Below are 17354 nucleotides of genomic sequence, written 5' to 3' on the forward strand. Positions count from 1 at the left end.
GCTTCTACATACATATATACACATATTGGTAGGAACATACTGAGAAGCACAAGGATGATAACAAATGGGTTTTTTTTTTAATATAAATATATATATATGTAGAAGATTATTTGCAATTTTTGTTTTAAAACATCCAGGGAGAAAAGAAATGCATTCATAATGTAAAAATATTTTCAGCATATCTTCTTGATATTGAGGCATAGAAGAACCTTACCTCAATTTTTTTAACTTTAATTTTTACTGTGAAAATATGCTTTACAGCTAAATCAAATTTTCCAGAACATTCTCTTCATTGCCTCTTTTACATCTTTGTTCCTTAAACTATAGATGATGGGATTCAGCATGGGAATCACAATGCTGTAAAACAGTGACACTACCATGTCATGGTCCAAGGCGTAGCTGGAACTTGGTCTCAGGTACATGAAGAGGATGGTTCCGTGGTAAATGGACACTCCAGTTAGATGAGAGCCACATGTAGAAAAGACTTTCCTTCTCCCTTCAGCAGAACACATCCTTAGAATGGCCAACAGGATGAAACCATAGGAGACCAGGACACTCAGGACAGTGACTATCTCAGTGGAGCCCACGAAGTAGAAGAGCAGAAGCTGGTTTGTGTGAGTGTCAGAGCAAGAAATAGCGAGGAGGGGAGGGATGTCACAGAAGGCATGTCTGATTTCACTGGAGGCACAGAAGGAGAGGCTGAAAGTAGCCACAGTGTGTACAGAAGCATGCAAGACGGCACCAACATAGGAAGCAATGATGAGTGGCACATAGACTCTGGGTCCCATGCTGCCTGAATACCGGAGGGGGGTGTGGATGACCACATAGCGATCATACGCCATTGCAGCCAAGAGGAAGCATTCTGTGGTCCCAAAAGTAGTGCAGAGAAACATCTGTGCTGCACACTCAGGCAACAAAGTGGTTTTGTTTTTTGACATAAAATCTGCTAACATTTTTGGTGTAATTACTGAAGAATAGCAGGCATCGATAGATGATAGCACACTCAGAAAATAGTACATGGGGTTGTGGAGACGGGAATGCCCAATGACCAATACAACCAGTCCTAAATTTCCTATCAAAGTAAAGAGATAAATTGCTAGAAACAGGAAGAATGAGATAACTTGTATTTCAGGATTATCTGTGAGACCTTTCAGTACAAACATAGTAACTTCAGTGGTATTCTTCATGGTGACACCTCATAGAACAAAGTTAAACATAAAATTACAATTCATTTACTATGAAATAATAAAAACATTGTGAGTCAATAGTGTGGCTTAAAGGAGAGTGACACATGCTCTCACGTTTATTCTGGGGGTGCTTCATTTCCTAGTAGCTGATCAGGAGACTGTGACAAAGCAGTGAGTGAAGTGTCCCTGCTGCTCACTGGAGAATCAGCTGGCAGTGTGTGTGTTCACTTACTGCTCGAATCCACGTAGTTCACAAAGCCATCAGGCTAACTGGGTAATGTGTCCCTGCATTCTACTAGCTGCTCTCATACTAAATCACATTAAAACACACCAAGTGATTGAAGAAAGAATAGTTTCTTTCTGACATCCAAACACATAAGATAGCGTATCAGTGTACAGATCATTGGAATAGAAGAGTAACACTCCAGAACTTTCAGTAAAAGTGCAAAATGGCTTGTAATTACTGTCTAGTCAATTGTAGAATGAGAACATTAGTATGTTTGACAACATTAGAATTATTATTTTTAAATGGGAGTTTGATTCACAAGATTAGCCCCATTATGATTGTTAACATCAGTTCAATGATATAGTTTGTTCAAGACAAACAACTTAGGATTTAGAAACTGAAAATATTTGTTCATAGGCCAGGTTCATGATTAAAAGCCCTGTGCAATGCTAATGTTGCTGTCTAAAGTTTTCCCTCTTCAAGTACTAATACATGTAAATGATCAAGCAGATAAAATAATACACAGCCACACAGACTAATTAAACATGCAAAGCAACAAATATAAATATGTAAAACAATTTCCTTTAAATATGTCTTGTTTGGTTACAAATTTAGGATGACCATATAATTGAACTTTGATCACCAGATGTATTTTTAAAATATTAGCAAATACTGGATTACAAAATTAATACTATAACTAATAAGTTAAAAATATATGTGATTAGATCCTTGATCCAGATATTCTATTCCTTATCTACTTGTCATATATTTGTTTTGTGATTTTTAATACACACCAAAACATTATTCTACTAGGAAGAAATGCAATATATCATAATTTGATGATGATTTTTATTCCCTATTCACTCTTCATGACTCTGGCTTATTCTTTAGAGAGTAAAGAAGCTTTGTAAATTTTGTATTCTGGTAATACCAAAGATACACACACACATCACATAATTCCATTTTTTATGTTATAGGGAGTTTAAGTTTAGATAGTGAAAGACTTATGATGTTAAATGTGTGTGTGTGTGTGTGTGTGTGTGTGTGTGTGTGCTCATTCCTATCCAACTCTTTGGGTCCCAGTGGACTTCACTCTCCCAGGATCCTCTGTACATGGAATTTTCCAGGCAAGAATACTGGAGTGGGTTGCCATTTCCAAATTTCTCTGAAACAGGCTTTTCTGCTGGATGCCAAAATGAAAGCTATACTGGATATAATTGAGTCAATATTAGAATATATTGAAAGGAGTCAGAATTTTAAAGAGAAAATGACTGATTCTCAAAGGATTTAATAATACAGGATCGACTTCTAAAATAACATAAAGCTTCTTCTAAAAATACAATGTTAATAGAAGGCAAATACTCCAAATATCTTGATCCAACCTTGAAACTAAATTTGCAAAGAAGAGGAAAAATAATAACAGCTATACACTGAGCACATGCTACACTACGGGTTTTGTACATGTTACTTTCTATCCCCTTTATAGAAGCTCTCATAGCTAGTAAGTGTCAGAGCCAAGATCCAATCCCAGGTCTCCCTCACGATGCATCTGCTTTTCATCATTTTTCACTGCCTCCTGTAATACCACGGCTTCATTCTGAAGCTGATTTCCCACTTGCTACTCTCAGTGAAATAAAACATTCCATTTTTGAGACTTTTTATTTATTTTATTATTTAACTTCTTATTTTTTGTCGGCATATAACCTTAACATTGTTGTGATAGTCTCAGGTGGGCAGCAGAGGGATTCAGCCATACACGCACATGTATCCCTTCTCCTCCAAACCCCGCTCCCCTCCAGGCTGCCACATAACCTTGAGCTGAATCCCATCTGCTCCACAGGAGGTCCTTGTTGGTTATCCATTTTAATACTGGTGTGTGTACATGTCCACTCTAAATTCCCTAACTCACCTTTCCCCTCATTCTTCCCCCGTCTGGCAAAAACAAAACAAACAACAACAACAACAAAAAAAAAACATGCTTTTTGATGTTCATTTTTCAAAGTTAAATACATTCTTATTTAACCAAAACCATATAATCTCTTCTATTTTCTCTGTTGTATTTATTCACCTATGTGATAGGCAACAACTAACAGGAATGCATGCCATATCTGATATTGATATGATGTCTTATTATTATTTTTCAAATATTAAATTATTCTCCAAATGACCTGAAGTTAGTTTCCTCTTACCTGTGAATCAGCAAAGGCAGGTTTAGATACAGTAGCTCAAAAGGCTTATATCCACTTACTCAATTATTGATGAAACCACAAGAGATTCTCCAAGGGGAATATGTCCTAATTACCTCCTGGATCAAAATAACAACATGATAATTTACTCAATAAAGAAGAAAACAGTCCTGGAATGATTGAGTGCATGTTAATATTTGTTGAATAGAGTCCTTTGGTCCCTGATTTATAATAAAACTTTAGATTAGCATGTCCATGATAATTATTGGTGTTACTTATTTTTTCATACTAACCTGTTGTCTGTGTATCTACTTTGAAGAAAACATCTGTTCAAGGGGAGTTTGCAAATATTTTCTCTCATTGTGAAGGTCCTTCTTACTCTGCTGACTCTTTCCTTTGCTGTATGTATTTTTAGTTTGATGTATTGTCAGTTATCTAATTTTGCTTTTGTTTCCTGTGCTTATGGTGTCATATTCATGAAATTATGAATAAGCACAGTGTCATGAAGTTTTACCCTTCTATGTTCTTCTGCGAGTTTTTTAAATTCAGGTCTTAGGCTTAAGTCTTTTGATTTTCATTCATGTTGATGATGTGAGATGATGGTTGACTTTCATTCCTTTCTATGTGAATACCCAGCTTTCCCAACACAATTTGTTAAGGCGACTATCATTTTCCCTTGGTGTGTTGTTGACACCCTTGTTGAATATCAACACTAAATATATGTACATTAATATGTAGGCTCTTTGTTCTATTGCTCTATATGTCTGTCTTTATACCAATACTATATTGTTCACATACTGTAGCCTTGCAACATATTTTGGAACCAGGATGTATGATGACTCCAATTTTGTACTTCTTGCACCTGATTTCTTTAGATATTTGAAGTCTTGCTACCATATAAAATTTAGTATTTTTTTCTTTTTAATAAATACCAATGTTATTTTGATAAGCATTGCCTTGAATCTTTCATTGAACTGGGTAGTGTGGATATTTTATCAAATTCACATCAAAAAATACAATTGCATATAACCTCAGAACTGTTAGGATAGCTGTTATTGAAAAATAAAAAAAACAACAAGTGTTGGCAAAGATATGGAGAAAGAACCTCTTGGGCACTGATGATATAAAGGAAACTGGTACAGCCACTGTGGAAAATGTTGTAGAGTTTCACCAAAAAATTAAATATACTATGTAATTTACCAGTAATTTTTGGGTATTTATACAAAGAAACTGGAATTAGAATCTTGGAAAGCTATTGCACTCCCCTGTTTACTGCAGCATTATTCACAATAACTAAGATATAAAAACCACTTAATTATCTATTTATGAAAATATGGATTTAAAAAAGTGGGCATATACAAAGAGTGAAACACTACTCAACTGTAATAAAGGAGGAAATCCTGACACTGTTAAGCAAAATAATTCAGACACAGAAAGATCTCACTTATATGAGTTATCCATAATAGTCAAACTCATAGGAGCAAAGAGGAGAATGGTGGTTTCTAGGGACTGGGGCAAGGCAGAAATGGAAAAGTGATCATCAGAAGACACAAACTTTCAGTTATTCTAGTCAGATTGAGTTCAGGAGATCTTCTACACAGTGCAGTCCCTATAGTTAATAATTCTGTTGTGATACTCAAAGCTGCCAACAAGGTAGATCTTAAGTGTTTTTATTATAAAATTATAATAAAAATAAAAGAGACAGAGGAAACTTTGAGAAATAAGGATATCTTGATGGCCTTGATAGTGGTCATGCTTTCATGGATGTACCCTCCCCAAAATCTTCAAGTGGAGTGCCTTAAATACACATATACATTTACATATGTTGTACCTCAATGGTAGGCTTCCCTGGTTGCTCAGTGGTAATGAATCAGCCTGCAATGTAGGATACGCAGGTTAGTATCCTTGGGTCAGGAAGATCCCCTGGAGAAGAGAATGGTTACTCAGTCCGGTATTTTCTCCTGAGAATTCCATGGACAGAGGACCCTTGTTGGCTACAGTCCATGGGGTTGGACAGTAGCTAAACCTCATACTTTTCTCTATCATGAATCCAGTGCTCTATAGTGAAATAGATAAATTCTCTAATGGGACATAAATTGAATAAAACATACTTTCATTCATAAACTCATCTTCTTGCTATACAGGCAAGAACAGACATCAAGGATTACTAGAAGTTTATGCTGACCAGACATTCTGGTAACTTATGTAAATATACCAGCATTTTATTAGCATGTCCACAAATTTTTACTTATCATTCTATATTTTTATTTAAAAAATCGGTACTAATTCTTAAAATTTTCCTTTGTGAAGCTTAAAAAACTTACCAGTAAAGGTTTTTTGGTTTTGGTATTCTGAATCACAGAATACACGCTATAAATTCTGATTTTACAGACACTATTAATTTAGAAAGGATGTTCGTGCTTGGGCTAATTTTCAGAAAAGATGATTAGCTATTCTAATTTAGGGACAGGCATAATGAAGTGACAGAAAGACATTTTAAGGTTTCTTATAGCATAGAATACTGGGACTCACCCAGTTTAATATCAATAAAATAGTGTTTATTATATGTTTTATCTCTTGTAAATGCATGCATAGCTTAAAAAATTATTTGTTTCTATTTGGGACCTATTAATTGCTCAGTGCTTTTATTTTTACACTTTGATTTTAAATTCTCTATTTATTTTATTGGATTTGAGTAAAATTTAGAAGTTATATTCCATGTATATGTATCCTTCACAGACACATAATATTTTAGCATATGAAACATATTTTAATCAGTTGATAAAAGATGCTCTGAAATTACACCATATCCGTGTAGTCGAACAAAATATACCTGAACATTTTGGTAAATTAATTAGTTTTTTCTGTGTGTGTGTGGTTCAGAAGTAACTTTTCCAAGTTAATGCTGTCACTAAGTGCTAAATCTGAGATTTCAATGGTTTTTAACTCCAAATAAGGTTCTTAATTTCCCATAATTGTTTTATTTCAAGCACATTAATTAAGCAAAGGTTAGAATTGTAATGTCACTGAAATGTCTCCTGTATCTAGCAGTTGAATTATATTTTGTGATGGAGTCCTTGCTAGACTCCCTACTGGTCCATTTTTCAAAATTTGTTTGCATATTTGTATTTATTTTCTCTACCTAATTCCTGTTTTTTTATCTTACTCTCTAGGGTAAATATCTTTGTATATGTTTCATGGATTTGAGAGAGAAAGAGAAAGAAACAGGAAGAGAAGGAAAGTAGGAGAGAGGTTTGGAGAGAAAAAGAAAAGAGAATTTTTAAAGATTAAGGTAATATTGATGATGCTCCAAATTTATTAATACACATTTATGTTTTATATACTAATGCAAATTAATTAATACTAATAAAATTAATACAAATTGATGCTTTATGGACTATTTTATTAATACAACAGTTCAAACCTAATGATACATTATTATTTTTGTCTCTGTGTTCTCATGATTATTACATAAGTTGTATGCATTTATACAGAAATCAAAATTAATTGTGTTATTTTTTCACACTAGTCTTTTGTGAGAATTAAATGAACATTTTTTGGTGTGGTAAACTCACGCCTGTATTGTTGTTTTTTAATCCCTAAGCCATATCCGAGCCTTTGTAACTCCATGGACTGCAGCCTGCCAGGCCCCTCTGTCCTTGGGATTTCCCAGGCAAGAATACTGGAGTGAGTTGCCATTTTCCTCTCCAGGGGATCTTCCCAACCCAGGAATAGAACCCGGGTCTCCTGCATTGGCATGCAGATTTTTTACCACTGACCAACCAGGGAAGCCCTTAAACTCACATCTATCAATCTATTTATTTTATGCATTAGAAATGTCTTCTACATGGATTTATGGAAACATTTCTGGGAAAATAAAGACATGACTTTCTTCTAACGGCAAACTGAAGCTTTTTATTTATTATTCCTGAGCTATGGACAACTAAATTCAGTAAAAATGTAGCATGTTTAACATTATAAATATAAATTATATAAATTATTGAATTCAACCTGATCCTGTATATGGCAGATTTCTCACTACTTTTAAATACTTTTTTAATTTTGACAAGCTGAAGGAAAAACAAAAGTTAACATGCCAAAAATTTGCCCCTTAATGTGATGAATCCAGTAATTAATTTTGTTTCAATAACTAAGATTTCAGTTCAGATACAAGAATGTCTTTAACTTTAAAAAAAAAAAGTCATAAACTTCCCTTTGTCCAATCCCACCAAGTAAGAAACAGTGTAATGACCTTGGGGGGAAGAAGGAAACCCCATAAGCAACTATAACGTAACAAAAGAACATCCACTATTTGTTTTTGACTGAAATATATTTCAAAAATATTTCCAAGGACGTGCAAAGATAAGAACATGAATTGAGAAGCTCCTCACTTGTTACTAATAAAATTTGAAAGTCAATACCAGTATGAGAAGCTGCAGAGGTCAAAATGAACAATTTAATAATATGTATTTTTAGAAAAAAAATCATAAAATCATATTGCTATTGTTTGCAAAAAGAGTACATCTCCAAAATACAGTATGTTGTTCAGTTCAACACTGGTTTTGAATGGAAGCTAATGGAATAGGAAAATTGCCAGAAAAATGATATTAAATTATTTTACTTAAACAGGCAGCTCTGTACAATAAGTTGAAATATGTTTCATTGGTGACATCTATTTATCTGGAAGATTTAAGTAATTTTTATATTATTTTCTTATTTAAAGAAAATCCATATCTTGCTATGTGTGCTTACTTACTTCCATTTTTACAACTGTGAATGTAAAAAGGCACGTCAAGCACCTTGTAGCAAAGCTGGTATGTAGTTATATACTTCCCACAATAACATTTCTATATTGAAAGAATTACATTTCTATATTGAAAGAATTACATTTATTCATATCAGTGGATTTTAAAATATGAAAACATATGGTAAAGAATGTAACAAAAAATAAACTGGAAGATAAACCACTTTAATTGACATGGTATTTTAACATGATTAATTTAGTCAACAACTGAATGTAATACCTTGTAATGTAATCCCATTTTAGGGAAAAAATTTAGCTTAGACTTTATTTTAATGAGGTAACACTATTAAAACTAAAACCATTTTACACCCCGAAAATACTAATGATAATGGAAGGATTGATAGAAGGAAGGAAAAATACATATAATATTGATACAGCTAACTTTGAAAGACATGCCCTTGCAATGAAAATGAAGTCTATCAGAATCAGGGCTCAATATGAGCACGGTAGGGATGCTGTTTGTACTTTGTTCACGGTCCCGGACACTGAGGAATAGTGGCATCTACCAGGGCTCACAGAGCGGAAAGAGTCAAAAAAATCAGGCAAAGCTGAGTCAGGACCAGGCCTGCAGGGAAAGCCAGGAAGATGTGGTGGAGCTTAGCTTGGGACGAGTTCCATATGCCAGTCAGTCCTACCTAACTCTCTGAGTTGTGCTTGTCTTTTGTCATCCTTGAGAATTAAGTGCAATCCTGGTAAATGCTAATGCCTAGTCTCTGCATTCTGCAATGAATTATTGAATGAATTTACTATCCATAAGTTCAGTTCAGTTCAATTGCTCAGTCATGTCCAACACTGTGCGACCCCATGGACTGCAACACGCCAGGCCTCCCTGTCCATCACCTGGAGTTTACTCAAACTCATGTCTATTAACTCTGTGATACTATCCAACCATCTCATCCCCTGTCATCCCCTTCTCCTCCTGCCTTCAATCTTTCCCAGCAACAGGGTCTTTTCAAATGAGTCAGTTCTTAAAAATCAGGTGGCCAAATATTGGAGTTTCCGTTTCAACATCAGTCTTTCCAATGAATATTCATGACGGATTTCCATTAGGATGGACTGGTTGGATCTCCCTGCATCCAAAGGACTCTAAAGAGGCTTCTCCAACACCACAATTCAAAAGCATCAATTCTTCAGTGCTCAGTTTTCTCTATAGTTCAACTCTCACATCCATACATGACTCCTGGGAAAAACATAGCCTTGACGGGATGGACCTTTGTTGACAAACTAATGTCTCTGCTTTTAATACACTGTCTAGGTTGGTCATAACTTTCCCTCCAAGGAGTAAGCATCTTTTAATTTCATGGCTGCAATCACCATCTGCAGTGATTTTGGAGTCCCCCAAAAATGAAGTCAGCCACTGTTTCCACTGTTTTCCCATCTATTTGCCATGAAGTGATGGGACCGGATGCCATGATCTTAGTTTTCTGACTGTTGAGCTTTAAGCCAACTTTTTCACTGTCCTCTTTCACTTTCATCAAGAGGCTCTTTAGTTCTTCTTTAGTTCTTTCTGCCATAAGGGTGGTGTCATCTGCATATCTGAGGTTATTGATATTCAATCCAGCTTGTGCTTCCTCCAGCCCAGCATTTCTCATGATGTACTCTGCATATAAGTTAAATAAGCAGGGTAACAACATACAGCCTTGACATACTCCTTTTCCTATTTGGAACCAGCCTGTTGTTCCATGCCCAGTTTTAACTGTTGCTTCCTGGCCTGCATACCAATGTCTCAAGAGGCAGGTCAGGTGGTCTGGTATTCCCACCTCTTTCAGAATTTTCCAGGTTGTGGTGATCCACACAGTCAAAGGCTTTGGCATAGTCAATAAAGTAGAAATAGATGTTTTTTTCTGGAACTCTTGTGCTTTTTTGATGATCCAATAGATGTTGGCAATTTGATCTCTGGTTCCTCTGCCTTTTCTATATCCAGCTTGAACAACTGGAAGTTCATGGTTCACGTATTGCTGAAGCCTGGCTTGGAGAATTTTGAGCATTACTTTGCTAGCATGTGAGATGAGTGCAATTATGTGGTAGTTTGAGCACTCTTTGGCGTTGCCTTTCTTAGGGATCGGAATGAAAACTGACCTTTTCCAGTCCTGTGGCCACTGCTGAGTTTTCCAAATTTGCTTGCATATTCAGTACAGCACTTTCACAGTATCTTATTTTTAATATTTGAAACAGTTCAACTGAAATTCCATCACCTCCATTAGCTTTGTTCGTAGTGATGCTCCTAAGGCCCCCTTGACTTCACATTCCAGGATGTCTGGCTCTAGGTGAGTGAGCACACCATCGTGATTATCTGGGTTGTGAAAAATTTTTTTGTACGGTTCTTCTGTGTATTCTTGCCAACTCTTCTTAATATCTTCTGCTTCTTTTAGGTCCATACCATTGAGCTCATCTTTGCATGAAATGTTCCCTCAGTATCTTTAATTTTCTAGAAGCGATCTCTAGTCTTTCCTATTCCATTGTTTTCCTCTATTTCTTTGCACGGATAGCTGAGGAACGCTTTCTTATCTCTCCTTGGTATTCTTTGAACTCTGCACTTAAATTGGTATTTCTTTCCCATATGATCTGTATACTTCTTCATATATAAGATAAAATGATAAGAGGGAGAGAAATGCACTGGCACAAAGAACGTAAGAATAGCAACACACATTTGAACACATGCGTGAGGTCTCTGAACCACAGACTGGCAGTAGACTGCTGCCCGTGCAGAGATCTGAGGTTGGAGCAGAGTGCTTAGCCCTGGAGTCCGAACCAGTGATCCCATGGAACATGATACGGGGGCAGGTGAGCTGTGGTTTTCCTGTTGATCAGATTGTGCTTGCTTAAGCTAGTCAGATATATAATTATCATACTACTAGTGATTGCAACTACAGTAACATAGCCACTTTCAATTATATGATAAAAAAGTTGATACCACATATTTTAAGGTAAAGATCCCACGCCTATGAGACTGTGTGTGTGTAAATATATGTAGAGTATGTACCAATATACATAAATTAAAATCTTAACCCTCTGTATTTCAGAATGTGACTGTTATAGCAATGGATTTTTCATGGATATAATTAACTTGAAGTCTTTAGTTGTTGTTGCTAAATCACTAAATCACTTTAGTTGTTCTTGCTAAAGTCACTAAATCACTTCTGACTCTTGCAACTCCATGAACAGAGAAGCTTGATGGACCCCATTGACTGTAGCCCACCAGATTTCTCTGTTCATGGGCTTTCCAGGCAAAAATACTGGACTGTGTTGCCATTTTCTTCTCTAGGAAATCTTCCTGACTCAGGGATCAAACCCACATCTCTAGTGTCTCCTGCATTGGCAAGCTGATTTTTTATCATTGCACCATGTGAGAAACCATAATTCTATGTACTTCTCGTCAATGATTTGTGAATTTATAAGATGCATAATTGTATTGTTTTCTCTTGTTTACAGCTAGTTTATTTTTCCTATATTTGTGTTTCTTTTTCTTTAAAACTTAAAAATTTAAAGCTTAACATTTATTTTTGTGATGTTGATGTCTGTTTAAGAATCTCTTCAATGCTGAATCATACACACGCACACATACACACACACTATTCAACAACATATTTGCATAGTTTGGATATGCAACTATAACTAATATCAGTGAACATGGTTTAGTTTTGATATTTAGTAGAAGAAACTGTATGAATAGCACAGAGGAGAGTATCCCAAACAGGAGAAATAAGAGCAGAGTCTTTATATAGGAATAAATATAATAAGGGCTTCCCTGATGGCTCAAATGGTGAAGAAGAACCAGCCTGCAATGCAGGAGACCCAGGTATGATCCCTGGTTCGGGAAGATCCCCTGAAGTAGGAAATGGCAACCCATTCCAGTATTTTTGCCTAGAGAATTCCATGGACAGAGGAGCCTGGTGGGCTACAGTCCATAGGGTTGCAAAGAGATGGAGACAACTGAGCTGCTAGCACTTTCAAATACAGGTAATATAGGTAGGAGGGTTCTGCACAAGAACTTTAGAATTATACTTAACCCCAATTCAGACAAGTATCGTTAGGTTGGACTCTAAATCTCAGAAGGTTGTCTTGGATTTAAAAATAAGGATGCTCCTTTAAGAAGAGAATGAGTTTGTGCAAAACTGTGATTAAAAGTTAATAAATACAAATGAGTGAAAGCAGGAAAGGAGAACACTACATCTTAAAGTTATTTCTGAAGGACACATATTCTTGCAATGAACATGAGGTCTATTGGAAACAAGGATTAAACTTGCATGTAGGAGAGACCCCTCTGTAATGAGGTTCTTGGGCCTGAGCATGAGGAGTGGGGGTTTATGCAGGGGCATATTGGAGTTGAAAGGGCCCAAGGGAAAGAGAGCTAAAATCTGAGTCAGCACCAGACCTGTAATCAAATCGATAAAGGTGGTTTGGGGCTCAGTTGTGGAAAGAGCTGAATACACAGGCCAGTTATACATTACTCTCTGAATTGTGTTTGTCTTTTTTTAATGTGTGATCTTGATAAATGTCAACACCTAGACTTTATTTTCTGTGAGAGGTTAAAGATTTGTTTAGCACTCCAGCTCTGAATGAAATAACAAGAACGGAAGAAATGCATCCTTACAAATAAGCATGCTAGTTAGCACCAGGGATCTGAACGTGTTGTCTATGGTCCCCAGACCACAGACTGGGATTAGATAGCTGCCAGTGAATGAATCTAAGGACAGATCAGAGTGCTTTGAGATGAATTCAGATACCAATGGCTCCATGGTATGGGATCATATGAACTATGGGTTTGCTATTGATTATTGGCATTTGATCAAGCTCCTCAGATGTAATGTTAATTACAGTTGTGAATATTGGGAATTATACATTCAAATTATACCAAGATGAAAGAAGAAAAGAATACATACTATGCTAAAGTTACATCTGCATATGCCTGTGTGTGTTTGTGTTATGTCAATCAGCATGCTTTTACATACAAACGTGTATAGGTGTGTGTGCATGTGTGTATGAGTGTCTGTGTGGACACCTCTATCAATAGGAGAATATTAAGGTGCAAATGCATGATACAATTTTTCTGCATATAAAAATAACATAGAAGGTCAGCTATGATGTTTATATTAAAATATCCAGGAAGAAGAGACATATATTAATAAACAAAAAAGAAATTTTCATCATGTCTTCTTGATATTATGTACATAACCTCACTCTAAATTTTTTTAATATTTACTCTGAAAATATACTTTATTGATAAACCAATTTTTCCCAAACACTTTTTTCATTGCCTCTTTTACATCTTTGTTCCTTAAACTATAGATGATGGGATTCAGCATTGGAATCACGACACTGTAAAACAGTGACACGATCATATCATGGTTCAAGGCATAGCTGGAACTTGGTCTCACATACATGAAGAGAACTGTACCATGAAAAATGGACACTCCAGTTAACTGAGAACCACATGTAGAAAACACTTTCCTTCTCCCTACAGCAGATGGCATCCTCAGAATGGCCAACAGAATGAAACCATAGGAGATCAGGACACTCAGGACAGTGACTATCTCAATAGAGCCTGCAAAGTAGAAGAGCAGAAGCTGGTTTGTGTGAGTGTCAGAGCAAGAAATAGCGAGGAGGGGAGGGATGTCACAGAAGACATGTCTGATTTCATTGGAGGCACAGAAGGAGAGGCTGAAAGTAGCCACGGTGTGTACAGAAGCATGCAAGATGCCACCAACCTAGGAAGCAATGATGAGTGGCACATAGACCCTGGGTCCCATGCTGACTGAATACCGGAGGGGGTGTAGACGGCCACAGAGCGATCATACGCCATTGCAGCCAAGAGGAAGCACTCTGTGGTCCCAAAAGTAACAGCAAGAAACATCTGTGCTGCACATTCAAGGGAGGAAATGGCTTTGTTCTTTGACATAAGATCTACTAACATTTTGGGGGTAACTACTGAGGAATAGCAGGCATCCACAGATGAAAGCACACTCAGAAAATAGTACATGGGGCTGTGGAGCCGGCAATCCCCAATGACTAGCACAATCAGTCCTAAATTTCCAATCAGTGTGAAGAGGTAAATTGCTAGAAACAAGAAGAATAAGATGATTTGCAGTTCAAGATTGTCTGTGAAGCCTTTCAGTAAAAAGGATGTTACTTCGGTGACATTCTTCATCTTGATACCTCATGGAACAAACGCAAAGATTTTTCAAAACTTGCAATTCATTTCCTACCAAAAGAGTGAATAAATAACATTGTGACTCAACGGAATGTGATTTGGGTCCTCATATTTATTTTTTGCCAGAGTGTGATTTCCCAGTCTGGATCAGAACATGGTGACAAGACAGCGGGTCAGGCGTTCATGCCGCTCACTGAAGACTCGAAGGGGAAAATCGTGTGTTCCTCACTCACGGGCTGAATTCATGCCGTCTAGGTCCACTAGATAAACCAGCTAGTTTACCACTGATTCTATTAGTTGTTTCCATATTAAACTAGCTTAAAACTCCAAATCATTGGTTAAAATCAATTTCCTTCTCCCATACAGTAACATGACGTAGTATATCCGTGTGCAGATACCTGGAAAGGATATCAGCAATCTAGTTACTTTCAGTAAGTGTGTAAAATGATTTCTTATAATTTGCTTATCTGTAGAATGAAACATTAATATTGATTTTACAAAGTGGAACAAATACAGTAATATAAAATACATGAATAAAGCTGAATCTTCAAAATATTGTTAAATAGATAATGCTAAATTAGGTTGGTCTTGCAGAGTAGCAACCTCTCAGACTGTAACATTTTATGTGCTATTTCCAAATTCTTTCTAACTCTATTGACCCTTATTAGGTGTATCCAAACAAAATAATCAAGATTTTTAAGGTGATGGGCCATGATGGAATTAAACAATGATATTGCAACTTATATTCATTTAAAGGTATTTCTGAGATACTTAGCATTATATTGTGTTTTTTCATTTACTAAATACTCAGTCATATTTATTATTTTCAGATATCTAAAATCTTTGATTTTCAACAGTCTCAAGATCTGTGGTGAAAATGTGAAGAAATTTTCTGAAAACAAAAACAATTTTTAAAAAACTATTATACTTGTTTAGATAGTTTACTGTGGTTCCAGTGAATTATCAACTAGACAATGTGAGTCACAATTAAAGTCACTTATAAAAATTGTAGCTAAATATGGCAACAATAACAAATATAAACCTAAATTTAATCCTTTGTATTTTCTTTGTTGTATTTATTCACCTATGTGATAGGAAACAACTGTTAATAAAAGGATTGCACAGCATCTCTGATCTTGTTAGGTCCAAACTCCTAAAATACTCAGCAAATGCCCTGAAGATCTCTCTTACCTCAGCAGAAGCAGTTTTGATGTCTTATGAGTATAATTAATTCAAACTGCTTATATCTACCTCCTCAACTGTTGCTGAAACCAAAGGAGAGTTCCCAAGGGGAATATGTTCCAATTATGATCTAGTTCAAAATAGCAACATGATGACTCACTCAATAAAAAAGAAAATGGTCCTGGGATAATTCATGACCCACTAATATTTGCTGAAAAATAAAGTCAGTCAGCCTCCAACTTATAATAATGCTTTATATTTGTGTTTCCCTAATAACTAGTGGTGTTAAGTATTTTTTCACACTAACCTGTTGTCCGTTTGTGTCTTCTTTGGGGAAAGTCTGTTTAAGTGATCTGCAGACATGTTCTCCTACTCTGCTGGAGGCCTTCTTACCCTGTGGATTCCGTCACTTGCTGCACGTAACTTTAGTGTGATGTGCTCACCTTACCCAGCTGTGCTCTTGCTGCCTGTCCTTATGGTGCATATCCATGAAATCATCACTAAACTTAATGCCATGAGGCTTTTCCCTTTTATTTCTTCTGAGAGTTTTATAGTTTCATGGCTTATGTTTAAGCATAAGTTGACTTTTATTCATGGTTTAAGATGAGGGTTGATTTTCATTCTTTTGCATGTGAATATCCAGTTTTTCCAACAGTATACTTTTCCCACTATGTACTGTTAACACCCTTGTTGAAGATTCAGTTGACTAAATATGTGTGAATTGATTTGTGAGCTCCTTATTCTGCTTCATTGGCCTAGATGTCTGTCTTTATACCAAAACTGTTTTGTTCAAGTACTGTAGCTTTGTAATACATTTTTGAAACCAGGATGTATGATGACTCCAGCTTTGTACTTTTGCATTCTGTTTCTTTGGATGTTTGATATTGTCTGTGGTGTCACACAAAATCTATGCTTTTTATACTTCAAAAAATACCAAAGTTATTTTATAAACATTGCATTGGATCTTTTATTGCCCTGGATAGCAAATAAATTTTATTAAATGAAAATCTAAAGTGCAATTGCATATCACCTCATATCTGTTAGGCTATTATTAAAGAAGAAAAAAAAACAACAACAAGTGTTGACAAAGATATAAAAAAAGAACACCTCAAGCACTGATGATACAAATGTAAATTGGTATAGCCATTGTAAAAGTATAGAGGTTCCTCAAAACATTAAAAAAAAAAAAAACAAACCTACTTTGTAAGCTACCAATTATTTCTGGGTATTTACACAAATTAATTGATATTAGAATCTTGGTGAGATATTGCACTCATGTTCTTTGTAGCATCACTCCCAACAGTCAAGATATGAGAACCACTAAAGTATCTTTCATGAAAAAATGTATTTTAAAAATCTGGTGCATATGTATACAATGAAATGTTATTCAGTCTTAATAAGTGAGAAAATATTGTCATTGCGATAATATGGATGGATGTAGAGGACTTTTGCTAAATAAAATAAGTCAGACACAGAAAGACGAACACTGGGTGATCTCATTTATATGAATTATCTAAAATAGACAATCTCATAGAAGCAAAGAGTAGAATGGTGGTTTCCAGGGACTGGGGGAAGGGGGGCATTGGAAGTTGATGGTCAAACATAAAAAGTTTGAACT

At 35.8% G+C, this 17354-nt stretch overlaps 2 protein-coding genes across 2 annotated transcripts; both read right to left on the reverse strand.

Annotated features, from left to right (window-relative positions):
* Positions 1–266: 266 nt before the first annotated feature.
* LOC133068791 (olfactory receptor 5T2-like) lies at positions 267–1232 on the reverse strand. Its single transcript, XM_061159773.1, has one exon. It carries the CDS (start codon positions 1185–1187, stop codon positions 267–269), a length of 921 nt encoding a protein of 306 aa, XP_061015756.1. The 5' UTR covers positions 1188–1232.
* A 12363-nt stretch (positions 1233–13595) lies between these two features.
* Positions 13596–14674, reverse strand: LOC133068907 (olfactory receptor 5T2-like). The gene is given in 2 exon segments (XM_061159861.1): positions 13596–14176; positions 14179–14674. Coding segments are annotated over 2 exon segments (954 nt in total). The 5' UTR covers positions 14552–14674.
* Positions 14675–17354: the final 2680 nt, after the last annotated feature.

This window comes from Dama dama, chromosome 1 (genome assembly GCF_033118175.1).
Source record: "Dama dama isolate Ldn47 chromosome 1, ASM3311817v1, whole genome shotgun sequence".
In the NCBI taxonomy this organism is placed as follows: domain Eukaryota; kingdom Metazoa; phylum Chordata; class Mammalia; order Artiodactyla; family Cervidae; genus Dama; species Dama dama.

Excerpts from the sequence above, each read along its gene's own strand:
- LOC133068791 (XM_061159773.1), bottom strand. The coding sequence starts at position 1,187 with ATGAAGAATACCACTGAAGTTACTATGTTTGTACTGAAAGGTCTCACA.